Genomic DNA, 24,485 nt, shown 5'->3' on the forward strand with positions numbered 1-24,485 from the left:
TGGTGGCAAATTCTTCATATTCATGCTTTATTGATAGACGAGTAAGGGTCAAAGACAGGTACTGATTAGCAGGTCGTGTCTCTAGACAGTCACTTGGAGTTCAGAGCAGGATGCTATCCCACGCACTTCCACACAAATCCACGATTGACCAGGGCATCTGTATGAAACTGACCAGGACTTTATTCCCTCCTGTGGCTCCAAATCTCACGTGTAAACATGATTTACTCCACTGCTACGCTGCTCACTCACCCTCTCCCTCCCACCACCGCTTAAATAGAAAATCTGAAACATTTCCTTCGTCTGATGCCCATCAGTGCAATCTGCTTTATTTGACATAAGGCAATTGGGACAGTCTCTTTGAATGGATTTTTGCCTTTTGGAAGAGCCAGGTAATAGTTTAATTCTTAAATCCACTTTTTCTTTAATGCCCTAACATGTCAAATTCCTCTTCCTTTCTGGTTATTCCTTGGCAGTCAGCAAGTGGTCAAAGATTAATGTCCAAGCAGACCCGTACCTGAAATAGAACACACATGGAGGGAGGGCTAAAATTAAGAGTTTGTGTATTCTGTTTGGCAAGAATGTGTCAGCAGGGAATATCGCCCATAACAAATGAACACAGGGGCCCTTGCACTGAAGATCAAGACAAAATACCAGCAGACTCCAAGCTCTCAGAGAAATCACATTTTGGTTGACAGCCATGGATTCCTATGCGTATCACACAAGCTAACCGGGTTTGATTGATGCTTTCATTTTACAGCTACGTCCAAAAAGGAATATTATGCCTTGATTTATGTAGATCTTGCCAGGAGTTCCTTTGTGGAGCTCAAATGCAGACAAAAGAGCAACACGGGGAGGAAGGAGGTATTTGGGCCAGGAGCTTTGGCACTGCCCGGTGAGGAACTGCTGGCAGTTGATTCAATCCCATTTGGGGAAGTATCTGAACCTGCCAACAGACCTTGGGAGTGGTGAACAGAGAAGCAGCTCGGCAGTTCTTGCATCTGCACAGGTACAGTGCCGAGAAGACAAGGCAGCGCTGTCTCCACCTGAAAATCTTCATAATTAATGAAACCGGCACTGACCTGATAGAAGCCTATACTCTCCCGGCACCAATTCTTACCCTTCACATACCAGCTGCCCCGATGAGATGGAGCTGATAGGAGATTTGGGCAGAAGGTTAAATATGGATCTAGAAATGTTATTCATTACTTCCCAGCCTCCCTGAAAGCAGACCAAGGAAGTGCTCCTCACACACAGGCCAGTCTCAGGCCTTGGTGTGGACAGCGAGAACGAGAAGCTGGAATAGAAATGATTTCAGCGAAAATTAATTCCAGTCACAAGACTTGGATTGGATTAAATTTTAAAATCAAATTGCAGCCTTCACGTTAATAAAGAGTCCCAGTGTGTCTCTGACATGGAAGAAGCACCACAAAGGCCTTACCTTTAAATCCCTCTTCCGGCATACAAACTGCAGAAGAAAAGAATTCCAGAGTGAAAGACAGTTACTGCGAGCATGTCAAATGCCTCAAGATGAGGAGTTTAAAATAACTTTTAATTGCTTTAGTCACCTGGAATGGTTCCTTTTGAACCCATGGTAGCAATGATCTGTTGGCCTCGTCATCAAAGTCACACACGTGTTATTTAGAAAGGCAAGCGTCTGTGGCATGCCTGGAAACCTCACGGCTGACCTCTGGGAGCTGTGTCTTCTCTCCTCCTGTCACTCCCACATGACAGATCCCACTGTGAGATTCTCTAGCAGTTTTTCTGATATTTAGTTTCCTTCCTTTTTGTTTGTTAAAGATTTAATTTTTATGTGTATGAGTGTTTTTTCTGCACACCATTTCTGTGTATTCCCCCATGCACTGACTGGTGCCTACAGATGTCAGAAGGGAATTGGACCCCCTGGAACTGGAGTTACAAATTGTTCTGAGCAACCATGTTGATGCTGGGAAACAACCTGGAGCCTCTACAAGAAAAACAAGAGCTCTTATCCGCCACTCCAGCTCTATCTGAATTACTTTTGAGACAGAATCTCACACTATGTAAGCCACACTGGCCTAGAACTTGTAGCAATTCTCCTGTCTCAGTTGTACAGGTGCTAAATTACAGTTTTCTTTCTGAATAAGATATTTTTATTGTTTTCCATATCTTAACCTCTGACAACCTTCCAGTGAAGAACATTTAGCTCTTCTGTCACCTAGCCCACCTTGGCAATACCCAGTCTGCATGCCAGCCGCCAATGGTTCAGTCCCACTGCTTACATGCTCTTTCTTTAGAGCCAGGCAATTCCTGCATAAATCACATGCTTTGTCTCTTCTGCATCTAGCTGCAATAACCTCTTCAAGGCCATCACCATCGCTTCCATCAACCTTGCATAAAGCTCATCCTAAAATCCATGTCCAGCTCCCAAATCTGGACCAATGCCTATACTACTTGATGCACACAGCCTGGGCTCTGAGATCTCCCTTCCCATCTCCTAGTACTTCTTGTCCCATGCCTGGTCCCAGTAACTTCCTTCTTAAGAGTTTAAGAGTGTGTCCCCGCATGTTGCCCCTAGGCTTACCTTTTTTCCCCAGTTTCCTCATGTTAATAATCAATGCTTTCTACTTCCCAAACTGGGGAGTTTTCTACTTTAAGAGCAAGCATGCAGTAGTTCTCTTTCAAGGTTCAAAGTAAAGCCCAGGGCCATTCAGCCTCTATCTATAACCCCATATCCTAAATTCATCACCAGGTCCTGAAAGCATGGTCTTTACCTTGCATGACATCATCCATTGCAGCATAGTCTGCAATTGGTTCATCAGCCTAGAAAACAAATGGAGACCGTTCAGAGCCACGAGGGAGGAGGGGCTTAGGGAAGAACAGGCTAACCACCCCCTGAAGCCTAGTCCTGGTTCAAATATTGGCTACAAATCCTGTCTCACAGTTCAAACCCTTAGCGCTTCAGTCCTACCCTTAGAGAAGCAAACTGGTACTTCCAGTCTACAGAGGACTTGTTTTGGATGAAACAAGCTCAGATCCCTCAGGGCCAGTAGCTTGGCTGGCTCTGTCAGCAAAAGTTTGGTTCACAGGTGGCTAATGGGCAATGCTCCTCGTCCATTCAGTGTTGCCTAGCTTTGTACAAAAAGTTGGCACTGGGCTGGAGGGGCCTTGCTCAGACTTAACAAATGCTCTGGCAAATGTAGATGTAGGCTCCTTTGGCCCACTGTAAGAGGCAGAGTGCTGTTATCTTCCCCACAAACAGCTTTAAGCAGGGAAGGTGCGAAGGAGCCATGTCTAAGGGGAGATAACTGCAAGGGCAAAGTGGATGACCAGTCCAAACTCCAGCTGCAGACCTGCTACAGAAGCCATGTAACGAGCTAGTCTAGAGGGTAACAACTCAACAGGTAAACATTATCATTCCACAGACTATAGTGCTGGGAAAAGCCAACAGTCAGGATGGGAGGACCAGACATGCCAAACGTAGATGTGCCTGCCTCGTTGTGTCAGGGTAAGTTACAAAAACATGCCCACCCAGGTCAGGTATCTTTGGGATTGTTCTACCGGGGTTTCCTATGTGGCAGAACAGTGTGCCTCAGCACCCCTCTCTTCTATACATGTAGAGAGCATCACTAACTCCAAAATTTTCTTTCTGAGCTTGTTATAGGATATCTAAAGAACAAAATGTTTATAACCAAACTCCTTAAATGGGTTACTTAAAACAGTAAAAATATTGTATGAAATTACCTCCAGGTTGTGTATATGGGGTACATATGAAACATACCTCATTATATATACAAATATTTCAAAATCCAAGATCTCTGGTTCTCTGCACTTCAGACAAAAAAGCCTCAGCCCATGCTCCTAAAGCAAAAAGAAGTGCAGGCCACGCCACTGTGCTATCAAATGAAATCACAAGAAGCCCTACTCTCCTCAAAGAGATTTTTATAATTGCTGTGTCCTGGCTAGTTTTTTGTCCAACTTAACACAAACTAGAGTTACGTGGGAAGAATCAGATAGGACTGTAAGCAAATCTGAGGGTCACTTTATTGACTAATGATGATGTGGATGCTGCTGTGCCTGGGCAGGTGGTCTGGGGTAGTATAAGAAAGCAGGTGTAACCAGGCATGGCACACATTTTTGATCCCAGCACTCCAGAGGCAAAGGCAGGCCTGTGAGTCCCAGACCAGCCAGCACTACATAGTGAGACCCTGTCTCAAAAAAAAGAAAGCTGCTTGAGTAAGACACAAAGTGTAAGCCAGTAAGCAGTACTACTCCACAGCTGCTGGCTCCAGCTCCTGCCCCTCCTTCATGACTGATTACAACCAGAAACTGAAATAAACCTTCCTTCCCAAGCTGCCTTTGTTGTCATGGTGTTTATCACAGCAAAAGAAACCTATTTTGTTAAAATGATAGATGAAAATTTTAAGTATCAACAGGGTGAGCAATCCTTTCACAGGTCACACACCTCTTCTCTGCTCTTTCTTAAAGAGGGAAGCATTGCAAAGAAGCCACACTAGTCTAGACTCCAGCTAGTCCAAAATAAAACAACCCAGGCACAGAGGTGCATGGCTGTAATCCTAGCAACCAGGAGGCTAACGTAGAAGGCCAACCTAGGTTATATAGACCCTGTCTTAATACAACAATAAAATAAGCAAACCAAAGGAATGTGTGCACACGTGGCAAGTAAAACCATGAATGCAAGAAGAGGAGGTGCCAACAAAGAAATCATAACCACAGACCAGGTCATTGAGCTGAACCCAGTGTGGTGGGTGGTTCATGGGCTGAGAGTCAATCCTGACCCGAGCTCAAGCCTCCCTTCCATGAGTGGAATAAAAAACAGATCTGTGGTCTGGAGAAGCTGGCCTCTTGTCAGAGAAAAATCAACCTGGAGCAATCAGAAGGGATGGATGGTGATCGTTTTGGCAGTGCTGTCTGTCCTGACTGTCTACAGCACAAACACCAAGCCACATAGAAATCCAGAGAGGACCAAGAGGAGATACCCATTTATCTTTAGTTCACAGGCAGCGGTAGGTATTCTGCCATCACCGCAGCTGATGATGACTGTGAGGACCTAGTGGTGTGCTGGCCTCCTCTCAGCCTCTGTCAGAGCTGGATAACCAAGAGGGAGCAAAAGCTCCCAGCCCCTGAGAACTCCTGCCCTTCAAGGACCCACGTTGCTTCACCACCACAGCATATCCTTTACCAGGGATGCAGCACTGACACCTGAGGCCCCAGCTGGACGGCTGCTACTTACCTTTAATAAAATGACAGACTCAGGAATGACACCGAGGGCCCCAAGGGTGGCACGGTCATCATTTAAAATCTTTCCATCAATTGACAAATTCTGGTCAAAGGGAGCGACTGAAAATGCATGCATGATCTGTGGCAATACAAAAGAAACAATGTCTATACAAAGGACAATACTGAGCCCTGTAACACCCTTGAAAACATAAAACAGTTTCTAAAAAACAGGAAAAATCCAAAGGCTCCAAAGTACAAAAGCAGCCAGCCCACTTGCTACAATGCTAGACAGTGTCCCTAGGAGGCCAAGCCTCAGGAATAGAGAACAGAGACAATTAGACATTCAGGTTGGTTGATTCAGTGTCCTGTTGCCTCCCCAAGTCTATCAGGGGGAGCTCAAAGATAGGGCTGTGTTGTTTGCACCCACACTTCATCAAGATCACCCCATTCCTAAGGTGCAACACATCATAAGCAAGCACATGGTCTCATTCAAAACCATTTCCACGAACAAGTATGAATGCTCACCTAAAAGTATTTTTAGGCTTGAGTTGTCTGGTGCCTATAGTTCATTTATGGAGGGGTTAATGCATGATGCCTTTCTGAATTTAGAGATTCCATTGCAGAACAAATCATACACACAGAATTCCAGGCTGGCTTGAGACACTCATTTCAGAAACACCACCACCACCACCACCACACACACACACAAATTTGGACAAAATTGTTTCTAAAGGCAAGGTTTGGATTTCTAAAGACAAGGTTTCTCTGCGTAGCTCTGGCTGTCCTGAATTTGCTCTGCAGAATGGGTTGGCCTCAAACTCAGAGAGATCCACCTGCCTCTGCCTCCTGAATGCTGAGAGTAAAGGTACACACCACCACTGCCTGTTGTGGGAGCTGCGGGCTGCGTTCCTGCCACCCCAGTTCCTGGTCACCTGGCTAGCTTATGCCCCGAAATAACAATACACAAACTGTATTCTTTTAAACACTGCTTGGCCCATTAACTCTAGCCCTTATAGGCTAATTCTCATATCCCGATCAACCCATCTCTAATAATCTGTGTAGCATCAGTCTTACCGGGAAAGATTCAGCATGTCTGACCTGGCAGCTTGCTTCATGGCATCTGTCTGCCTCTGAGAGCAGAGCTATCGCATCTGCCTGGGAGAGGGGAGCATGGCGACTCTGAGCTCACTTCCTCTTCCTCCCAGCATTCTGTTCTGTTTACTCCTCCCACCTATGTTTTAACCTATGAGGGCCAGCCAAGCAGTTTATTTTTTAACCAATGACCTTCCTCCATCAACTGCCCACCTACATTTATCTCCTTAGCAAGCAGCCTGGACTGTGTCATTCGGACAAACTGTCAATATTCTTAGACTCAGTGTTGAGTCTCTGGGGACCAAACTACAACTTCAGAGAAGGGCTATGTGCTGTATCCCAACAGTGGCCAAGCAACAAAAGTCAAATACATTCCAAAACACATAATCCCTTCAATGTCTTTCAGATTCAGAAAGTTTTAAAAGAATTGATGGGGTAGGCCTTTATTTCCAGCCGCTCGGGAGGCTGGGACAGATCAGCCAGTGTTAACTTAGTGAGATACTGTCTCAGTGAGGGCACACTCATCTAGTATAACAAGGCCCTAAATTCAATCTGTGCTATCTCAAAATAACCGATAATGGTTTAAATCATTTCTGGATTGTAATTACATCCAGAGAGCAGAAGGAATCTTGAAAAGGCTCTCAGACACCAATAGTAACACTATTACTATTCTTCTTCTTTTTCTTTTCCTCCTCCTCCTCCTCCTCCTCCTCCTTCTTCTTCTTCTTCTTATTATTTAAAGATTTATTTATTAAGTATACAATGTGCTGCTGGCAAGAAAGGCACCAGGTCTCACTACAGACGGTTGTAAGCCACCATGTGGTTGCTGGGAATTGAACTCGGGACCCCTGGAAGAGTAGCCAGTGCTTTTACCCTCTGAGCTATCTCTCCAGCCCTCACTATTACTATTCTTAATAGGTAAGGCAGTTTTAAAAACATTCATGTGGGGAGGCAGAGGCAGGCGGATCTTTGTGAGTTCGAGACCAGCCTGGTCTACAAGAGCTAGTTCCAGGACAGGCTCCAAAACCACAGAGAAACCCTGTCTCGAAAAACCAAAAAAAAAAAAAAAACAAAAAACATTCATGTGAAATTTTTAATTAAGTTATTTATTTTGACTTAGGTTCTTACTATGTTTAGCACTGAGTGTCCTGGAACTCACTATATAGATATGCTGGCCTCCAACTGTAAGAGATCCAATCGCCTCTGCTGGAATTAAAGGCATACATTACTACACTCAGCCAAGATATTCTTCAAAAGTAATTCTTTAGCACCCACTCTTATTACACTGTTATCCCTAATGCTAAGGGAGTCATCCAGCTTTCATGCTTTCTTCTACTTGGTGGCAGAAAGACGGGTCATCTGTAGGAATTCAGTCTCCAGCTCCCTGTGCAGCAGAAAGGGCTAGGGTAATGCTTACCGCAGGAGTGACTTTAAAACTGGCTATAGATAAGAGCTCTAGTCAGGTAAGAATGATACCTGGATTTCTCAAAAAGACATGAACACCCAGAGGTGACAAGGGCATGGTACTGCCAGTGAGCTTCCTGAAGCAGCAAGCCTTGTTCCTACACTTCCTGCTGTGTAGGATGTACAGACAAGGCTAACTCCGCCAACCCCAGACCAGCATACCAATGTGGAACAGGTTCATCAGCACATCCAGCAGAGCTTCGATGGAGATGGGTGACAGTGACTTCACACAGGTAAGGTCGCATTCATTCCCCTCAATATAGGATGGCTTCTTCTCTTGAAATGCCCACTCCATGAGATGGGTAAAGCCTCAAATCCCTTGAGATAGCCATACCATCTCTGAGGGACTGACACACTGTGCTGTGAGTACAGACAAAGGCACGTAAGTGTGTTCAACAATGACTGTGGCCTTCATGAAGCCAGCACACGACAAGTATTGCACTAGACACTGGCAATCTACACTAGGAAAATCCCTCTGGGTAATGCAGGACAGGTGGTTCAGCAGTCCTTATGGAGTGACACAACTTAGGTGCAGGATTCTAACAGGGACTATGACAAGGTATCCCAGAAGAGGTGCTGGGAGAAGACAGCAGTGGTTTCGAAGAAGAGAGACAAATCAAGGCAGGGGTCCACGGACAGTACAGAGCCTGAGTGCCAGCGTACAATACAGGCTGCCTGATAGTGACCTGCTTCCTAACTGTGGACATTCCAGGAGCAGCAGAGCAGCTGCCAGACTTCAATTACCCACAGAACTGAGGCAAGGAAATGCAGACGCCTCAGCCACTTCACCCTGGGCCCAAACACCACCCCCCTCCTAAGGGCCAATGACACACAACATCTTTAGGGAAATAAAATTTTGCACTGGAGAAGGGAAGTGGAAGAATGACTACTTAGCATGAGTTAGGTCTAGATTTGAGTATTTGTTCAGCAAAACAAACCAACAGGGGAGAAGCATTACTGGATTATTGGATGAACAAACAACTATGCAAAACAACAAACTTCAGTTTTTTAAAATGTTTTCAACATTTACTTATTTTATGTGTATGAATCTGATGCCTACACGAATGTTACGTGCAACAGTTATATACCTGGAGCCTACTAGCCTTACAAATGGTTGTGAACAACCATGAGGGTGCTAAGACCTGAACCTGAGTCCTCTATGCAGCAAGTACTCTCAAGAATTTCTTAACTACTGAGCTGCCTCTCTAGCCCCCTAAAGCAACTTTAAGATTCTAAGCAATAGCATATGGGAAAGCATCTATCTATACAACCTTGATTTACACTGTGGCAGACTGTCACCCAATTCACCTAGAGCAGTGTGCCCAAAGGAAAGGCTTCATTCTACAAAAGAAAATGAAGTACAACCCTTTTTTTTAAAAAAGCACCTACTGGGGCTGAAGAGATGACTCAACAGTTAAGAGCACTGGCAGCTCTTTCAGAGGACCTGGGTTCATTTCTCAGCAACCACATGGCAGCTCACAGCTGTAACTCAGTTTGAGCTGATACCTGTACCCTGATACAGACATATATGCAAGCAAAACACCAATGCACATAAAATAATTTTAAAGTGCCTACAAAAGAAAAAAAAGTACCTACCGCCACCAACTGAGAACTACATGTATGCCACATAGATGCAGCGGAAGGGTCACAGCTAGCCGCTGTTCTTAAAGCACTGGGCAGCAGGGGGAAATTCCATCCCGCCACCCTTTCTTTCAGTCCTGTTTGATTCACAAGAGCGGGAGATGAGAGGAAACACCACAAAGAAATCACTGAGGAAAAAGCGTGTGGGGGTTTCATCTGAACAGCTGCTGCCGTGAAGCAGTTCATCCAAGCAGGTAACACACTCCTCCCAGGGGGAGAGGTTATTTTTGCTGCCTTCTGATTTATTCTTTTCAAAAACAGCAATCCATAATAAGAGCAGCACAGGCCTCAGAAACGTCCTTGTCCACAGGGGCTCTTTTTGTAATTTAAAGGTTTTGAATGCTCGAGGTTTACCGCTGACAGGCAGAAAACCGGTGATGGAAACAAGCCTTCTCAGATGTAAAGGGCACAACAACAGAGGGAAGATATTATGCCAACACATTTATTTTCAGAGCCGCGGGTTCAACCAAGGGAAATGCTGTTCTCAGGACAATCTGGAACACATAACACCCTCAAAAGAAGCCTGTACTTTTGCCTCAATTACAATGATAAATATCAGCAACAAGAAAAATGCATTGCCATGAATGCCACCACATAAAGGCAGCAGACAAGGGAGCGTGGTCAACTTTTGGAGATCCTACAGTGACTCAAACCACAGGGGCCGGATTGTTTTTCATGGACATCTTGAATTTATCAGCTCTTTCTGCTGAGAGTTTGAGACATACTATTGGAACGCACACTTATGGAACTTTCCCTGATACCAAGAAGTCATACCATCACAAAGAATTTGGGTAATTGCCTGTGTGTGTGACCTTATAGGTTTCCAAGTGACAGTATGGATGGGGCATTAAACAACAATTTGGAAAAGGCTACTATATAAAAAAAAAAAAGATAAAGATGAGTTAAAACCCTAGCAAACAGGGCTAGTGAGATGACCTGGGGCAAAGGCAATTTCTGCCAAGCCTGATGATCCAAGTTCGGTACCTGAGACATAGACGGTCAAAGGGAATCAACTTTCATGGGCTGTCATTTGACCACAAGTGCACCACAGCACAATGCGCCCATAAACATATCTACATACAAAATAAATATACATACACAAAATAAACATATTCACACACAAAAAAGTAAACAAATAAATAGATGTAAATATATTCTAGCCAATAGACAATATGTCACCAAAAATACTAAGAAATGAGAGGCATAGGCAGGAGTTTGATTTGAGTCAGCCTGATCAATTTAGCGACTTCAACATAGGATAGGCAGGTGTTCTTAGCAAAGCTCAAAAACAAAAGCAGGGGGAGCTGGAGAGATATTAACAGAACACTGTTCTTATAGAGGTTCACAACTGTATGTAAATCAAGCTCCAAGGGATCCCACAGCTCTCTGATTTTCTAAGGCACAATACAGACATACATGCAAATAAATAAAAAATTTAATCGGAGCTGGCATGCTGGCTAGCTTTATGTCAACTTGATAAGCTTGAATCATTTGAAAGGAGGTAACCTCAATTGAGAAAATGCCCCCATAAAGACCAGCAACAGGGCATTTTCTTAGTGAGTGCTGGGGGAGGGTCCAACCCCATTGTGGCTGGGGTCATAGATAGGCTGGTGGTCCAAGGTTCTATAAAAAAGAAGGCTGAGCAAAGTGTGGAAAGCAAGCCAACAAGCAGCATTCCTTCATGGTCTTTGCAATAGCTTCTGCCTCCAGGTTTCAGCCCTGCTAGAGTTCTTATTCTGACTTCTTTCATTGAAAAAGTACAATTTGTAAACCAGATAAACCCTTTCCTCCCCAAGATGTTTTGGGTATGATGTTTCATCACAGCAACAACAACCCAAACTAAGATAGGTGGTGAGAGGGCTCAAACAAGTAAAGGTGCTGTTACTGTGCCCGACCATCTGCATTAGGTTTCTAGTACATGACGGAAGAAGAGAACAAGTTTCCCCAGAAAAAAACTGTCCTCTCACTTACCATACAGACAGACCCACATGCACGCAAAAGAAACAAGAAAATGTTAACAACAGCAAAGAACTTTTGAACAAGCTTGAGACTCCATGTTTGATCCCCAGAATCTACATTAAAATGTGGGCGTGAGCTGTCCAGTGATGGCACACATCTTTAATCCCAGCACTAGGGAGGCAGAGAAAGTCAGATTTCTGTGAGTTCAACGCCAGTCTGGTTTACAGAGCAAGATCCAGGACAGGCTCCAAAGATCTCGAAAAAAACAAAACCAAAAAGTGGGTGTGTAGGGCTGGAGAGATGGCTCAGCAGTTATGAGCACTTGTTACTCACCTGGTGGCTAACAACTGCCTATAACTCCAGTTCTAGGGACCTGATATTCACTGACTTTAAGCAGATTAGGTTCTTGCCACGTACTTGGTGGATATACATACACTCAGGCACACACACATAAAATACTTTAAAAATCTGAGTAAGAGGACTGGAGAGAGAGCTCAGCAGTTAATAGTAAGGGCTACTCTAACGTAAGACCTAAGTTTGGTACTCAGCATGCATTTGGGGCAGCTCTCAACTCCCTCTTCTGGACTCTACAGGCTATACTCACCTGTACACATACTCCCACACACGCAATTAAAACTAATTAAAAACATATAGGCATGGCAATGTATACTTGTAATCCCAGTGCTGGGGAGAAAGGGAAAGGAAGTTACCTAGATCTTTGCTGGTCAGCTGACCGAGCCTTATATGGCAAGCTCCAAGCCAATAGGTAACCCAGTCTCAAGGAACAATTGGACCCTTGAGCTGGTTCAGTAGGAAAAGACACTTGCTGATACATAGTGTGGTAGACCACACCTTTGGTCTCGGCTCTCAGGAGACAGAGGCAGACAGATCTGTGAGCTTGGACTACCCGCAGCTGCACAGTGAGTTGCAGGCCAGACAGAGCTATGTAGTGATGCACTGCCTCAAAAACCTATGTGAATGAATGAATGAATGAATGAATGAATCCCCAACCAAAAAAAGCCAAACCCAAGTTTAATCCCTGGAACTCTCGTAAAGGCTGTCTTCAAATCTCTACATGTGTATCATGGCCCTGCTCCCACATCCCCCTCAGCATACACACTTTACACATACACAGAGTAAAATTTTAGGAGCAGGAAAAAAGATCCAGTGGTTAAGAGTGCTTGATTTTCTTGCGGAAGACACAGCAAGAATTCCCAGCACCCACATGCTGATTCCCAGCCACCTGTAACTCCAGTCCCAAGGAATTGGAGACATGTTTTTCTCTTCTCTGCAGGCACCAGGCACCCACCTGGTCCACATGCAAGCAAAACACTCATACACAGAATCTGAAAATTTTAAAATAAGATAGGAGAAGGTGCCAAGGTAGATAGTTTTGGCCTCCACATGCATGAGTGCACACACACATTCACACAGGCATACACGTGTGCAAACCAAATAGGAAACAAAACAACAACAAAAACAAAGTGTGCTGAGAGCTTCTGGCTCATCCTAATAAGCAATTCCCAGTGCTGTTTGTTTCTCCCTCAGTAACAAACTCACAGTCCAGCCAGGAAAAGAGAACAATTATCCTGAAGTTTGTTGTGGAATAACAAGCTCTCTCGAGGCCTCCCACCTGAAGAAAAGTGTATAGCATAAGCTATCACTTGCCACTGGATACAAAGACTGGCTACTGTGAAAACTTGGGGTTTTTTTTGGTCCAGCTAAGAGGTTGTGGTCACAGTGACAGTAACAACCCTCTGTGAAAGAAAGTCCATGTCAGGTTTAGCACTGATAACACCATGGGGGACCTAAAGAAACTGATAGCACCCAAATTGGTACAAGGTCATTCTTGCAAAGTAGAAGTGGTGGCACACACCACTCATCCCAGCACTGGGAGGCAGAGGCACAGCCTGGTCTAAAGAGCAAGTTCCAGGACAGCCAGAGCTATACAGAGAAACCCTGTCTCAACACTCCCTCAACAAAAAAGTGATACATGATCTTTAAGAACCATGTTGTATCTCTGGGATATTACAGAATCAATGCCAGGATGAATCTGGAGCTTTACTACCAACAGGGAGGACTTCCTTGTGCTTGGTGCCCTTTTAAATACTTCACACCAATGGTAAGGAATGTGGGCACACACCTTTAATCCCATCACTCAGGAGTCAGAGGCAGGCAGATGTAGTACCAGGACTGCCAGGGCTGCACAGAGAAACCCTATCATGAAAAACCAAAAACCAACCGAACAAACAAACATTTTAACTTGGGGCCCTACAAGCATTTAAAACTCAGAAAGTCCTCTCCCATTGGATTACTACCATAAGCAGTTAGATTAGTAATGCCTCAGTCCCAGAAAAAAAGATGTGGGGAGGAACTCACAGAATCCTTGAGAGTCCAGGCAGACATTCAATTTCCCTCACCTGAATCTTCAGTTCTTTTAATGTCTGATTAGCCGACACCAGCAGTGCCTTCTCTCCTCGCACCTTTCTGTGCCTCGTGCTCCGCCGGATAACCTGCTTCTGGTAGGCCACGTAGCCCTGTTGGGACGTCTTCTGTCGCTTGGTACCTCCATTGCTCTAAAAACAAGATCCCAAAGAGATTACCCTATTCGGGAGGTTCTTCAGGCAAACAGAGGCTGGATATAACTGCTCCAGAAACCCTCTGACTCCAACACAGGGAGTCCAAGGTTCTACAGATTAGTGGGTTCACACATACGGGGTGTGTGCGTGTAAAAATGAACTTATAACTGCCTGTAAGTAATTTAAAAGCTCGTTATAAAAAACACTTAAAAAGAAAACAAAGTTTCACCTCCAACCAGGAACAACAATAAATTAACAGTTGTGCTGACCTTCTTCTAATCCTGGCACTTGAGAGGTAAGGCAGGAATTCTGAAGGCCAGCCTAGGGCTAGACAACAAGGCCCAGGGCTGGTGAGACGGCCATCAATGCCAAGTCTGACAGTTATGTAATATTTAATTAATATGTTTAAACTAGTTCTCTTGATGCCTTCCACTTGAAGGCAAGTATGCGTGCACACAGTTAAATATCACTTACATATAGAGAAAATGGCTATTTTTTTGTTCCAATTAAGAAGTTGTGACCACAATGATCAAGTGATCAAGGTAGTTTGCAAGACCCCTCTGGTTGTTCCCCAGGACCCACAAAGGGCAAAATGAGAACCAACTCTTGCTGTCTTTTTAACCTCTGTCTTTTTAACCCACACATATATACACAAAATAAACAAACAAATGCATTAGAAAGCTAATAAAAAAAAACCCAAACGAGTCAATAAATTGAAATTTCAAGATTATAGAATTATGTAAATAAATTTTAAGTTCTTTTACATGTTTTCTTTGGGGGAGGGATGGGAGTCATGTACCAGAGGCTAATCTATAGCTCCCTCAGTCTCGCCATTTCCTTGGGGGGTGGGGTGCCACAGGCCTAGTCTACAGCTCCCCCTGTCTGAACTAACCCTCCTGTCCCCACCTTCATAGTGGCAAGATTATAGCAGTATGCCAACACTTCAGATTTACGGAGTTGGGGATGGAAAGTAGAGCTCCTGCATGCTAAGCGTGCACGCTACCAACTGAGCCACATCCCTGGCTCCTTTTGAGAATGATATGGAAGTAAATATGAACTATAAAATCAAAGATTAGGCTTTACTCAAGCAATGTGCTTCTTGTTGTATCAGTGGTGAAGGGAAACGGCTTCGACTATAGTCCCGTGAAAGCAAACAAAAGAACGCCCGAGCACAGCTTGCACATTATAGAAATGCTCATCTCCAGAGTACAGACCACTGTTAAGAACCAAGGCGAAGGTGGACTCCAAGACCCTTGGCTAGATGGAAACCACCCAAGTCACACAGACCATGCAGTTTCATCAACTCGGGTTCAGAGGACACAGGGAATCGTGCCTGCTAGCTTCTCTCAAATGCACTAGACACATTACACGGGAAGCTGTGTTTACCTCTGGAATACTCAGAATCAAATATTTAGAGCAGCATGATCACTGCAACTTACCTAAACATCCACAAAAGCACAGGACTATATATATACAGGTATGATACAGGCTGTACCAGACTTCAGAAAAGAGAATAGCAAGGAGCCAAGTGTTCTAGAACATTTTTTTTTGGTCTGTTTTGAAAGTGTCTCATTATGTAGGTCTGCCTTGAACGTGCCATGTTCTCCAGGCAGTGGGTGATCCTGTCTTCTCAGAGCTGGGATTGGTGTGTGGTGGCTCTCTACTTACAAAGGCCTCACTGAGAGGTTAACAAGAGGTTCAGTTTGCCTGTTAAGCAGGCCAGAGAATAAAAGTGGGATTTTTCAAAATCCTTTTTTTCTGGTTTAATTATATCTGGATAAGATAACTGTAGCTCTTCTCTGGCTTCTAAGATGTCACTGAGTGTCAATTGTGGTGAAAGGCGGTGCTGGGGTCACTGTGGACACATGTGCCTCATTCATATTATGAATGTATTTTGCAATTCATAAAGCAGCTACAAGGGCACAGACTCCACAAGAACCTGGTCTCAGGGTGCTGCCCACTGGCAAGGTTCTGCCCACTCTAGCCAAAGCTTGCATGCGCACAAATGTGTTTCTAAGATTCACAAGAAAAAAAATCAGCCAAGTTAGCAGTCCTGAAAACAACATCTGACAACTCGACTGTGAAGAGGGGTCACCTACAGACAACAGGATCTACTATACAAACCCAACCTCACCTCATGTCCCACCCACAACTAAGATCTTCTCAAACTGACTGTATAAAGGGTCTAAAGGCTTTTCCTGGAATTATTGTTCTTTAACTCATCTCAACCCACTAAAGCCAGCACACTGGTTGTTGTTCCTTTCCCGGCCACTGGTTTTAAAAGGCTTCCAATTACCTAAGTGATATCCATTGAGTGTATCATTAACCTGAATTTCAGATAACACGGAAAGAACTGGGTTGATCTGGCTTAGAGAGGAGGGAAGGGGATTTGCTCAACTCCATTAAGGAGCACTAAGGCCTCGATTTATGGCACGGATTTACTGCCCTGCAGTACAACCAGCAACCATGTTCTGAGACAAAACAGGGGGAGGGGAGGGTGACATTCTGAAGACACTAGGTATCCCCCGGGACTAGTTACTATGCTCTAAACAGAGGGTTAGAAGAGATCCCGCCCTGCCCTGAACCAAAAGTATTTAAAACATTCTAGAGTATTACAATATCCAAACATGGAGAAGGGAGATGGAAGAAAATTATAATGTGTACAAAATAATTATGGCGTAAAAAGCAATGCTCTCCAACATTCTGCATCATATTTGTACACGTGAAATCTTTTGCCATCCACAACTGAGGACAGCACTTCCACACCCACCTGAAAACATCGCTGTGGTCATGACCACAGTGAACAAAATGCTGTTCAGAGAAACAGCCAGCATTTCAAAGTCTGAATCACAAGAAAATGTAGAGTTTGCTACACAACTTGGGCTGAAAATCAAGCTGAAAACAGAGACCAACAAGAAACACATCTGCAAACTCCTAGGTCCATATCACAGCTAGGCAATGTGGCCACACCAGTAAACCCAGCACCCTGGAAGCCAAACAGGAAGACTACGGGATCAAGGCCAAACTTGGTTATGTGGCACTGCAAGGCCAGCAAGCCTGTCTCAAAAAGGAGAATAGAGAAAGAAAGAAAGAAAACACACCAGCACAGATCTGAATAGGGTAATCGAGCACCTCAGTTAGAAAACAAGCCGAAATCCCACATTACCACAGAATGCACCAAGGCCACCGGCTACCAAATTTAACAAAGGAAACTACAATCTGTCTGCCCATGGTCAAAGGGCGGCGCATAAAACCGTGTGGTTTTGTTACTTCATGGGTTTTGTTGCTCTGTTTGATTTTTAAGGTTATTTTTAAGATTCCAACAAAGCATGGACAACAAATACTGGCACATCCTTCTACACTAGCATAGCTGGGTAACTACAAGCAACATTTACCTTGAGGCAACCAAGACTTAAGACTTTTTTCAAAAAGTTTATTTATATTTAATGTATGAGTGCTCTGCATGTACACCTGCCAGAAGAGGGCATCAGGTCCTATTATAGATGGTTGTGAGCCACCATGTAGGTGGAGGGAATTGAACTCAGGACCTCTGGAAGAGCAGCCAGTGCTCTTAACCTCTGAGCCGTCTCTCCAACTCCCCTAAAGACTTTCTTATTCTACATTAAAAATAAAGCAGTAATATCAGTGTGTACTGATAGACCGACAAGTCCACAGACTGTTTTCTGCAATGGGGGAGGCAGAGGACCACTCCAACAGAGAGGAGATGAATGTAATTTAACTACCCTATCTCAGGGTAAAAATATTACAGGTATTAAAAGTCAAACATTAACTAGAAATAGTATGGTTTTAAAAACATCAGTATCAGCTGGATGTGGGTGCACTAACATTAACCCAGACAGAGGCAGACAGAGAGGGAAGAGCAAACGAAGACAGAGAAGACTAGAGGCAGGCAGGTATCACAGTAAATTTCAGTTCATTCCAATCTGGGGTTTGTTATTCCAGAAGACCCACATATTATGGTTCCCAGCATATTAACCAAGAGGCTCTTCTGGCCTCTGTGGGTACCTGTACTCACATGGTGCATACATATACATACACATAAATCTTCTTTTAAAGCCTGAAAATGTATAAAGTGATCTACAGACTATTCAAGGAACACAATGATCTGTTTATTTTCCAGAACCTGAAGCTCATTCACATACCCATTTATACTTCCTATAAGAATAATTTTCTATATATTAGGATAGGGAATCCTAACAGAAAACATTCTTTGGGTTTTGTTGAGACAACCTTGGTCTACAGAGCTAGTTCCAGGGCAGTGACAGCCATGGCTATATAGAGAAATTGTCAGGGTAAAAAAAAATAAATAAATAAAACAAAACAAAACAACAACAACAACAAAAAACCCCCAAAAACTTGCATGGCTATTGAACATACCAAGATACACATGTCTTGTTTTAGTATTCTTTTGCTGCTTAAAATATACTTTTGCCTTAAAAAAAATTTATTGTTATTAAAAATTTTAGCCATGCAGTGGTAGTGCACACCTTTAATCCCAGCTCTTGGGAGGAAGAGGCTGGCGGATCTCCATGAATTTGATGAGGCCAGCCTGGTCTACAAGAGCTAGTTCCAGGACCATAAAACAGAGAAACCCTGCCTCCAAAACAAAACAAAAATATTTTAAGGGTGTTAGTGAGGTGGCTTAGCAGTTAAGAATGAGTACCACTCTTGCAGAGGACCAATGTCGGTACTCAGGAATAACACTGGATGGCTACAAAGGAATAGCCCAGGCTTCTGAGGGGACCTAAACTCATGAGCACATACCCACACCCAAATTACATATAATTATTGTCTTAACTGCATTTTATTTCTTTTGTGTCATTAGCATGTTTGTGGTCAGAAGACAACTTGCAGGAGTTGGTTCTCTACCTCTCCAATATGAGTTCCAGGGACTGCAGGTCATCAAGTCTGGCTGGTGCCTTTATCCCCTGAGCCATCATCACAAATGGTGTCAGATCCCCTGGAGCTGGAGTTATAGGAAATTTTAAACTGCCTGATGTGGGTGGTGGGAAACAAACCCAGTTTTCTGTAAGAGGACCAAGCATTCTACTAAGCAGACCTGGGTGACCACAAACCCTTAGTCCTGCTGCCTCCACTGCAAGAGAGCAGGACTGTGCTTGTGCCACCACACCTCATTACAGCCTTCCTTCCTTTTTCATTTTTCTAAAGACAGCCTCACTCTGGTCCAAAGTGGCCTCAAACTTACAGATGGGCTGTCCTGCTTCAGCATCCTCAATGGTCTTAATCACAAACTGCCCCATTCAGCACTTTTATCTTTATTTGCTTGTTTTGAGACCAGGCTGTTTTTGAATTCTCTAAGTAGACCAGGCTACCCTCAGGCACAGTGATCCACTTGCATCCACCTCCTGAGTGCTATAAAGGTGTGCACCACCCCAGCCACCGCACCTAGCTACTTTTTCCTTCTTAAATGAAATTAATTCTAAAGAAAACAAAATACAGAACAAGTGGAAAGGGGACTAAGAACGATGTCCCAACCAGGGAAGAGACACCAGAAGCATGGAGTGAAAGAAGGCACAATGATGCAAAGACCTTCAATGCATACTTGATTAAAGTCAGGGTCTTTCTCTCCATCTGGCTTAGCTTCTTCCTTGTCCTCTTCTGTCTCAGAACTACTCACATTCAACTCTGGGGCGGAGTCCTTCATCACCTGAATGCACCAGGATCAGAGAAAAATGAGTCAGGCCCTAAGTGAGCATTTGGTAGGGGAAGAGGCTTCCCTGGGACAAGTGGTTGAATCAGGAACCAGGGCCGCTTTCTTTGATCTTTAACTTCTAGTAACCTAACCCCGCGGCCTCCCGGGCCCCAAAGTTTTGTTTACTCATGTACCTTTATTTTATTTATTTTGAGATGGGGGTCTCCCTATTGTACCTCTAGCTGTCCAAAAACTCACTATATAGACCACACTGGCCATGAACTCTGCTGGGAATAAAGGCGTACGCCACTACGCCTGGCTTAGTTATATTTTTTTTTTTTTTGGTTTTTCGAGACAGGGTTTCTCCATGGCTTTGGTTCCTGTCCTGGGACTAGCTCTGTAGACCAGACTGGCCTCGAACTCACAGAGATCCGCCTGCCTCTGCCTCCCGAGTGCTGGGATTAAAGGCGTGCGCCACCATCGCCCGGCCTTAGTTATATTTTTAATTGTGTTTTTTTTTAATTTGGTTTTCTATTAACTGTTTTTCTTATTTAGTTTTATTTGTCTTTTTCATTCTGAGACACACAGTTCAGGTGCCTCAAAAACCAGAAACATCAAATCCCATGGAACTGGAGTTATGAGTTATGACGCACCTGACATAGGAAGTGAAAAACAGAAAAAAGAACTGCTCTTCTGCATAACACTGTGGATATGGCTACTAAACTCAAATTATATAATGGCTGCTTCTTCTATGATGTAAATGGGCTGACGGTCAAAAGGATTAAGGATATTCAGGGGAGAAGTGGAGATGCTTACATTATGTTCCTGTTCTCAGCATGTTTGGAAATAAAAGCCTTTGTTTTAATTTATAAAATACAACTCTACACCTATAATGGATTAATTAGTTAAGGTAGCATTCTTAAGCAATGGATTTAGTAACCAACTGCCTTTAATTCTCCCAAACCCTGGAATGCAACTGACTGGCGTACGTGGTCTCCTCCCAAGGCCAATACTAATACAGAAGAATGCTCTGAAACCACTCCTCCCCATTTCACCTGCACTTCAGATCAAGGCTGAGGCCCAGCCTGGCTTTCCTTGTCCTGTTATGCTCCCAGCTCTCTTCCCACATGTAAAACCACAGAGAGGGCAATTTTTTTAAACCAAAACTCAGACAGCACTGGAAATTCTCCTACTATTTTCCAATTGCCCAAGTTCAATGCTAAGCGGGCAGATTTGATGCCCTACATCTCCCAGTCATGCCCACAAGAAGAGATGGTACCTTTTTGTTGTCCACAACTTTGTGGACATAGATGGTGGCCTGGGTGTATTCTCGAAGGTCCCTCTGCTGTTGGCACAACAAGCCTTCTCTGCAATCTGGACAGAGATCTAGAAAACAGTAGAGCAGAAATAAGTGAAGAATTGCTTCAGAAACCCGTATCAGTTACTACACAGCATTTTCAGTAACTGATATGTTAGGCTGCATGCAAATGAGGAGGAAATCTGTGCACTAAACGTTCAGAAGAGGATGGCTCACGGGTCTGCCAGAAAATAGAGCACTGACAGACCCTTCCCTTCCCCCTTAAACTGTCAACTTTTAATGAAAGGAACAAAGAGTAACATGCAAACTTACCAGGCTCAGAAATATACTGCACTTCAGAAGGGTTTACGCCTCCCACTTCAATTCTTGTGATTTTAATTACTTTATCCACAACAAAGAGCTTTTGAATCATTTGCCATTCGCTGGGCCATATGAGAGCTATACTGTGCAAAAAAAAAAACAAAAACAAAAACAAAAAACAACAAACAACATGCCTTAAGACACGTGGAGAGTGACAGAGCAAACATCCTACAACAAAATCAGTACCACCAACAATTTACTGTAAGAAACAAGAGGGGAATGACTTATTAAAAATGAAACCAGAGAAACAGTGAAACTTTATGAATAGCTCTGATATGAATCTACACTCACAAGCTGGATAAAATAAATTAGCTGCGAAAGAAAAGGTACAAGATAAGGCTACTTATAGAAAACACATAAATATACAATTAAATGTGCAATACTTTTGACTACGTATACATAAATTCTGCTTTGGGTTTTAAGCCAAGGTCTCAACACGTGGCTGAGGTTGGCCCAGAAACTGTGACTGTCCTGCCTATGTTTCAGTATGCATCCTTTAAAATGATGACTTTTTGAGACAGATGACTCAAATTTATAGTAGTTACTGCAAGACAAAAGGAGAGGAAAATGAAAATAAAAAGGAAGTTAAGTACTAGGGGCCTTCAACTATAATCACATTGTCTGACTGTCTGCTGGGATTCTAGTCATGTACCACCACACCCACACGATGGGCTGTGTACCATCCCAGGTCCTGACGTATGTTAGGCTCTAGGCACTCGGCCACATCCCCAGCTCTAAGACCATACTGTTTCTAAATGTCTAGTGGTCATAATGGCAACACAGCAATGGAAGAAGTGATGAGTCTAGAAAATATGTATTTTTTCACTGATTTTCTTTAAATGACCTCAAAGATCATTAAAATACAAATAAGCTCAGTCCAGCTTCATCCCACAGCACTTTTTAATTCTCCTATTTACTTATGTGCTGCTGTGGGCCAGTGTCTTTCTCTTCGCTCTAAAGAGTTGACAGCTGTCGAAAAAGACAGCTATTAGGTGTGTGCAAAAGCAACTGTGGTTTTCACTTGCTGAAATTGCCATGTGAAATGAGAAGACATTTTTAATTGATGTGGTAATGCCATACATCATTTAGATGTACATTTCTCACTTTGTACTTAGCTAATGACTATTGTTATCAATTTTATGTTTACTTAATATTATGGAAATTATGTTAGATAAAAATCAAATTCAAGTAATTTTCCTTCTATGGGTTGTAAACCAACAGAGACAGCTTGCAATAAACACAGTGTTTGTTCAAAGAACTGCTAAGAACAGTGCAGTGGAAATCCAAAATGTTTTTCAAAGGAGATGAGAAGTAGAGAAGCTGGCCATGCATTTGACAATAAATGACCCATTGGGATCAATTACTGAGGCTGACCCTTTTAAGTAGGCAAAGGTTGCCAATGAACTCAGTGTGGAGTATTATTCTGCTATTTGAAGGAAATTGGAAAGGTAAAAAGGCTGGGCAATTGGGTGCCTTGTAAGGTGTGGGTGCCTTGGTACATGTGATTTTGAACTACTGCCCTATCTTAATTGTGTGCAATGAAGAAACATTACTCAATCCAATTTTGATGTGCAATAAAATGTAGAGTGTATATGACGCTTGGTACAGCCAGTTTAAATGGCTGGTCCGAGAAACTCCAAAGCCAACCCATACCAAAATGTCTGGTCACTGGTATCTGGTGCTGGTCTGATCCACTGCAACTTCTGAACACCCACAAAATCCTTACCCCTGAGAACCACACTCAACAAATCAAGGAGATGCACCAGAAACTGCACCACCCACAGCCAGTCAGAATCAGTTAACAGAAAGGGCCTAGCTCTCTGTATGTTCAACCACACAACTTCAAGAGCTGAATGAACAGGGCTGGGAAGTTTAGTCTCATCCACCACCTTCAACTCACTCCTTCTGACCAGCTGACTACCTTCAAGCATCTTGACTGTTCTCAGAGAAAACACTTTCACTGCCAGCAGGTTGCAGAAAATGCTGAGCACAGAGTTGAAAGTACTGGAATACATATATTTCTCATTGGCAAAAAATGTTTGTAATATTTCCAGAATTGATTAATAAAAATGTTTGAGTCTTGTTTTAATCTAAAATTTCAGTCTGAAGCTGCAATTCCTTTTGCACAAACCTAATACAACCAAGACTACACTGACTATATGACAGGTAATGAAGCTGACCTAGAGAAAGACTGCCAGACAAAGGAAAACATCCAGGTAACTTGTTGACTGTGGGAGAATAAAAGACAAGAACAAATTTCCCCGGGTGGCTGTATATCCTGCATAAAGAAGCAACCAATCCATCTCTTTTTAAAGACAGGTGTCCAGTCATAGGTCATATTTAGAAGGAACACAGTGAAGTAGCTCAGCGCATTCCTAACAGACCTTCATGCTAGACAAAAATCCCCTAACCACACTTGATCACTGGGGACAGAGAGCCACACGAAGAGAAGAAACTCACAGTTTCGAGTCTTCTTTGGTGAGGGAAGGAAATGTAAACATGAGTCCTCCGTGTGGACACAGAAGGGCAGAGTTCCCAATTGATGACACAGGAGTAGACCTTGCAGGCTTTCTATTCAAACAAGACAGGAGGTAAATTCAACACACTACTGCATGAGGAGAGTTCTTATTTATTTTTGATTTTTCAACACAGGGTTTCTCTGTGTAGACATGGCTGTCCTGGAACTTGCTTTTATAGACCAGGCTGGCCTCAACCTTGCTTGAGATCTGCCTGCCTCTGTCTCCCAAGTGCTGGGACTTGTAACACCATTCCCAGACAGATTTTAATTTGGGGGGAGTGGGGAGTTTTCATGTGCCCATAGCGGGGTGGGGGTAATATATATGCCTGTCGTCTATGTGCAGGAACGTGTGTACTAGTACACAACTCGAGTGTGCGGAAACCCAGGGATGATAGCAGGAGTCTTCATGACTTTCCCGAGCCTCTTACTTGAAGCCAGAGCTCACCTAGATGGGCTACTCAACTAGCAAACAGGTTCTGGAGACACCCAGGCTCTGCCTTCTGAGAACTCAATTACAGGTGAGCCTTCATTTGCACAGGTTATGCAGATCCAAAAGCTCATGTCATATGTGCTTCTAACAACTGAGCCACGAATGTCCACAGCCTGTAATATTTTATTTATTTATTTATTTTGGTTTTTAAGACAGAGTCTCACTGTGTAGCC

General features: G+C 43.5%; 1 protein-coding gene across 2 annotated transcripts in view; it reads right to left on the bottom strand.

Moving 5' to 3' along the window:
• Nucleotides 1-301: 301 nt before the first annotated feature.
• Nucleotides 302-24,485, bottom strand: part of Usp48 (ubiquitin specific peptidase 48) — a 70,543-nt gene continuing 46,359 nt past the window's right edge. For both annotated transcript variants that reach the window (XM_041651339.1, XM_041651338.1), the window contains exons 19-27: nt 23,765-23,875; nt 21,257-21,387; nt 20,906-21,012; nt 19,537-19,641; nt 13,794-13,949; nt 5,231-5,356; nt 2,751-2,799; nt 1,439-1,465; nt 302-514 (exon numbers count right to left, since the gene is read on the bottom strand). In XM_041651339.1, the coding sequence (XP_041507273.1) occupies nt 492-514; nt 1,439-1,465; nt 2,751-2,799; nt 5,231-5,356; nt 13,794-13,949; nt 19,537-19,641; nt 20,906-21,012; nt 21,257-21,387; nt 23,765-23,875 (835 nt within the window). In that variant the 3' untranslated portion in view covers nt 302-491. The remainder of the gene's footprint in view (nt 515-1,438; nt 1,466-2,750; nt 2,800-5,230; nt 5,357-13,793; nt 13,950-19,536; nt 19,642-20,905; nt 21,013-21,256; nt 21,388-23,764; nt 23,876-24,485) is intronic.

Source organism: Microtus oregoni, unplaced genomic scaffold (genome assembly GCF_018167655.1).
Source record: "Microtus oregoni isolate MIOR12 unplaced genomic scaffold, Mior012 000005F_ref0000423, whole genome shotgun sequence".
NCBI lineage: Eukaryota > Metazoa > Chordata > Mammalia > Rodentia > Cricetidae > Microtus > Microtus oregoni.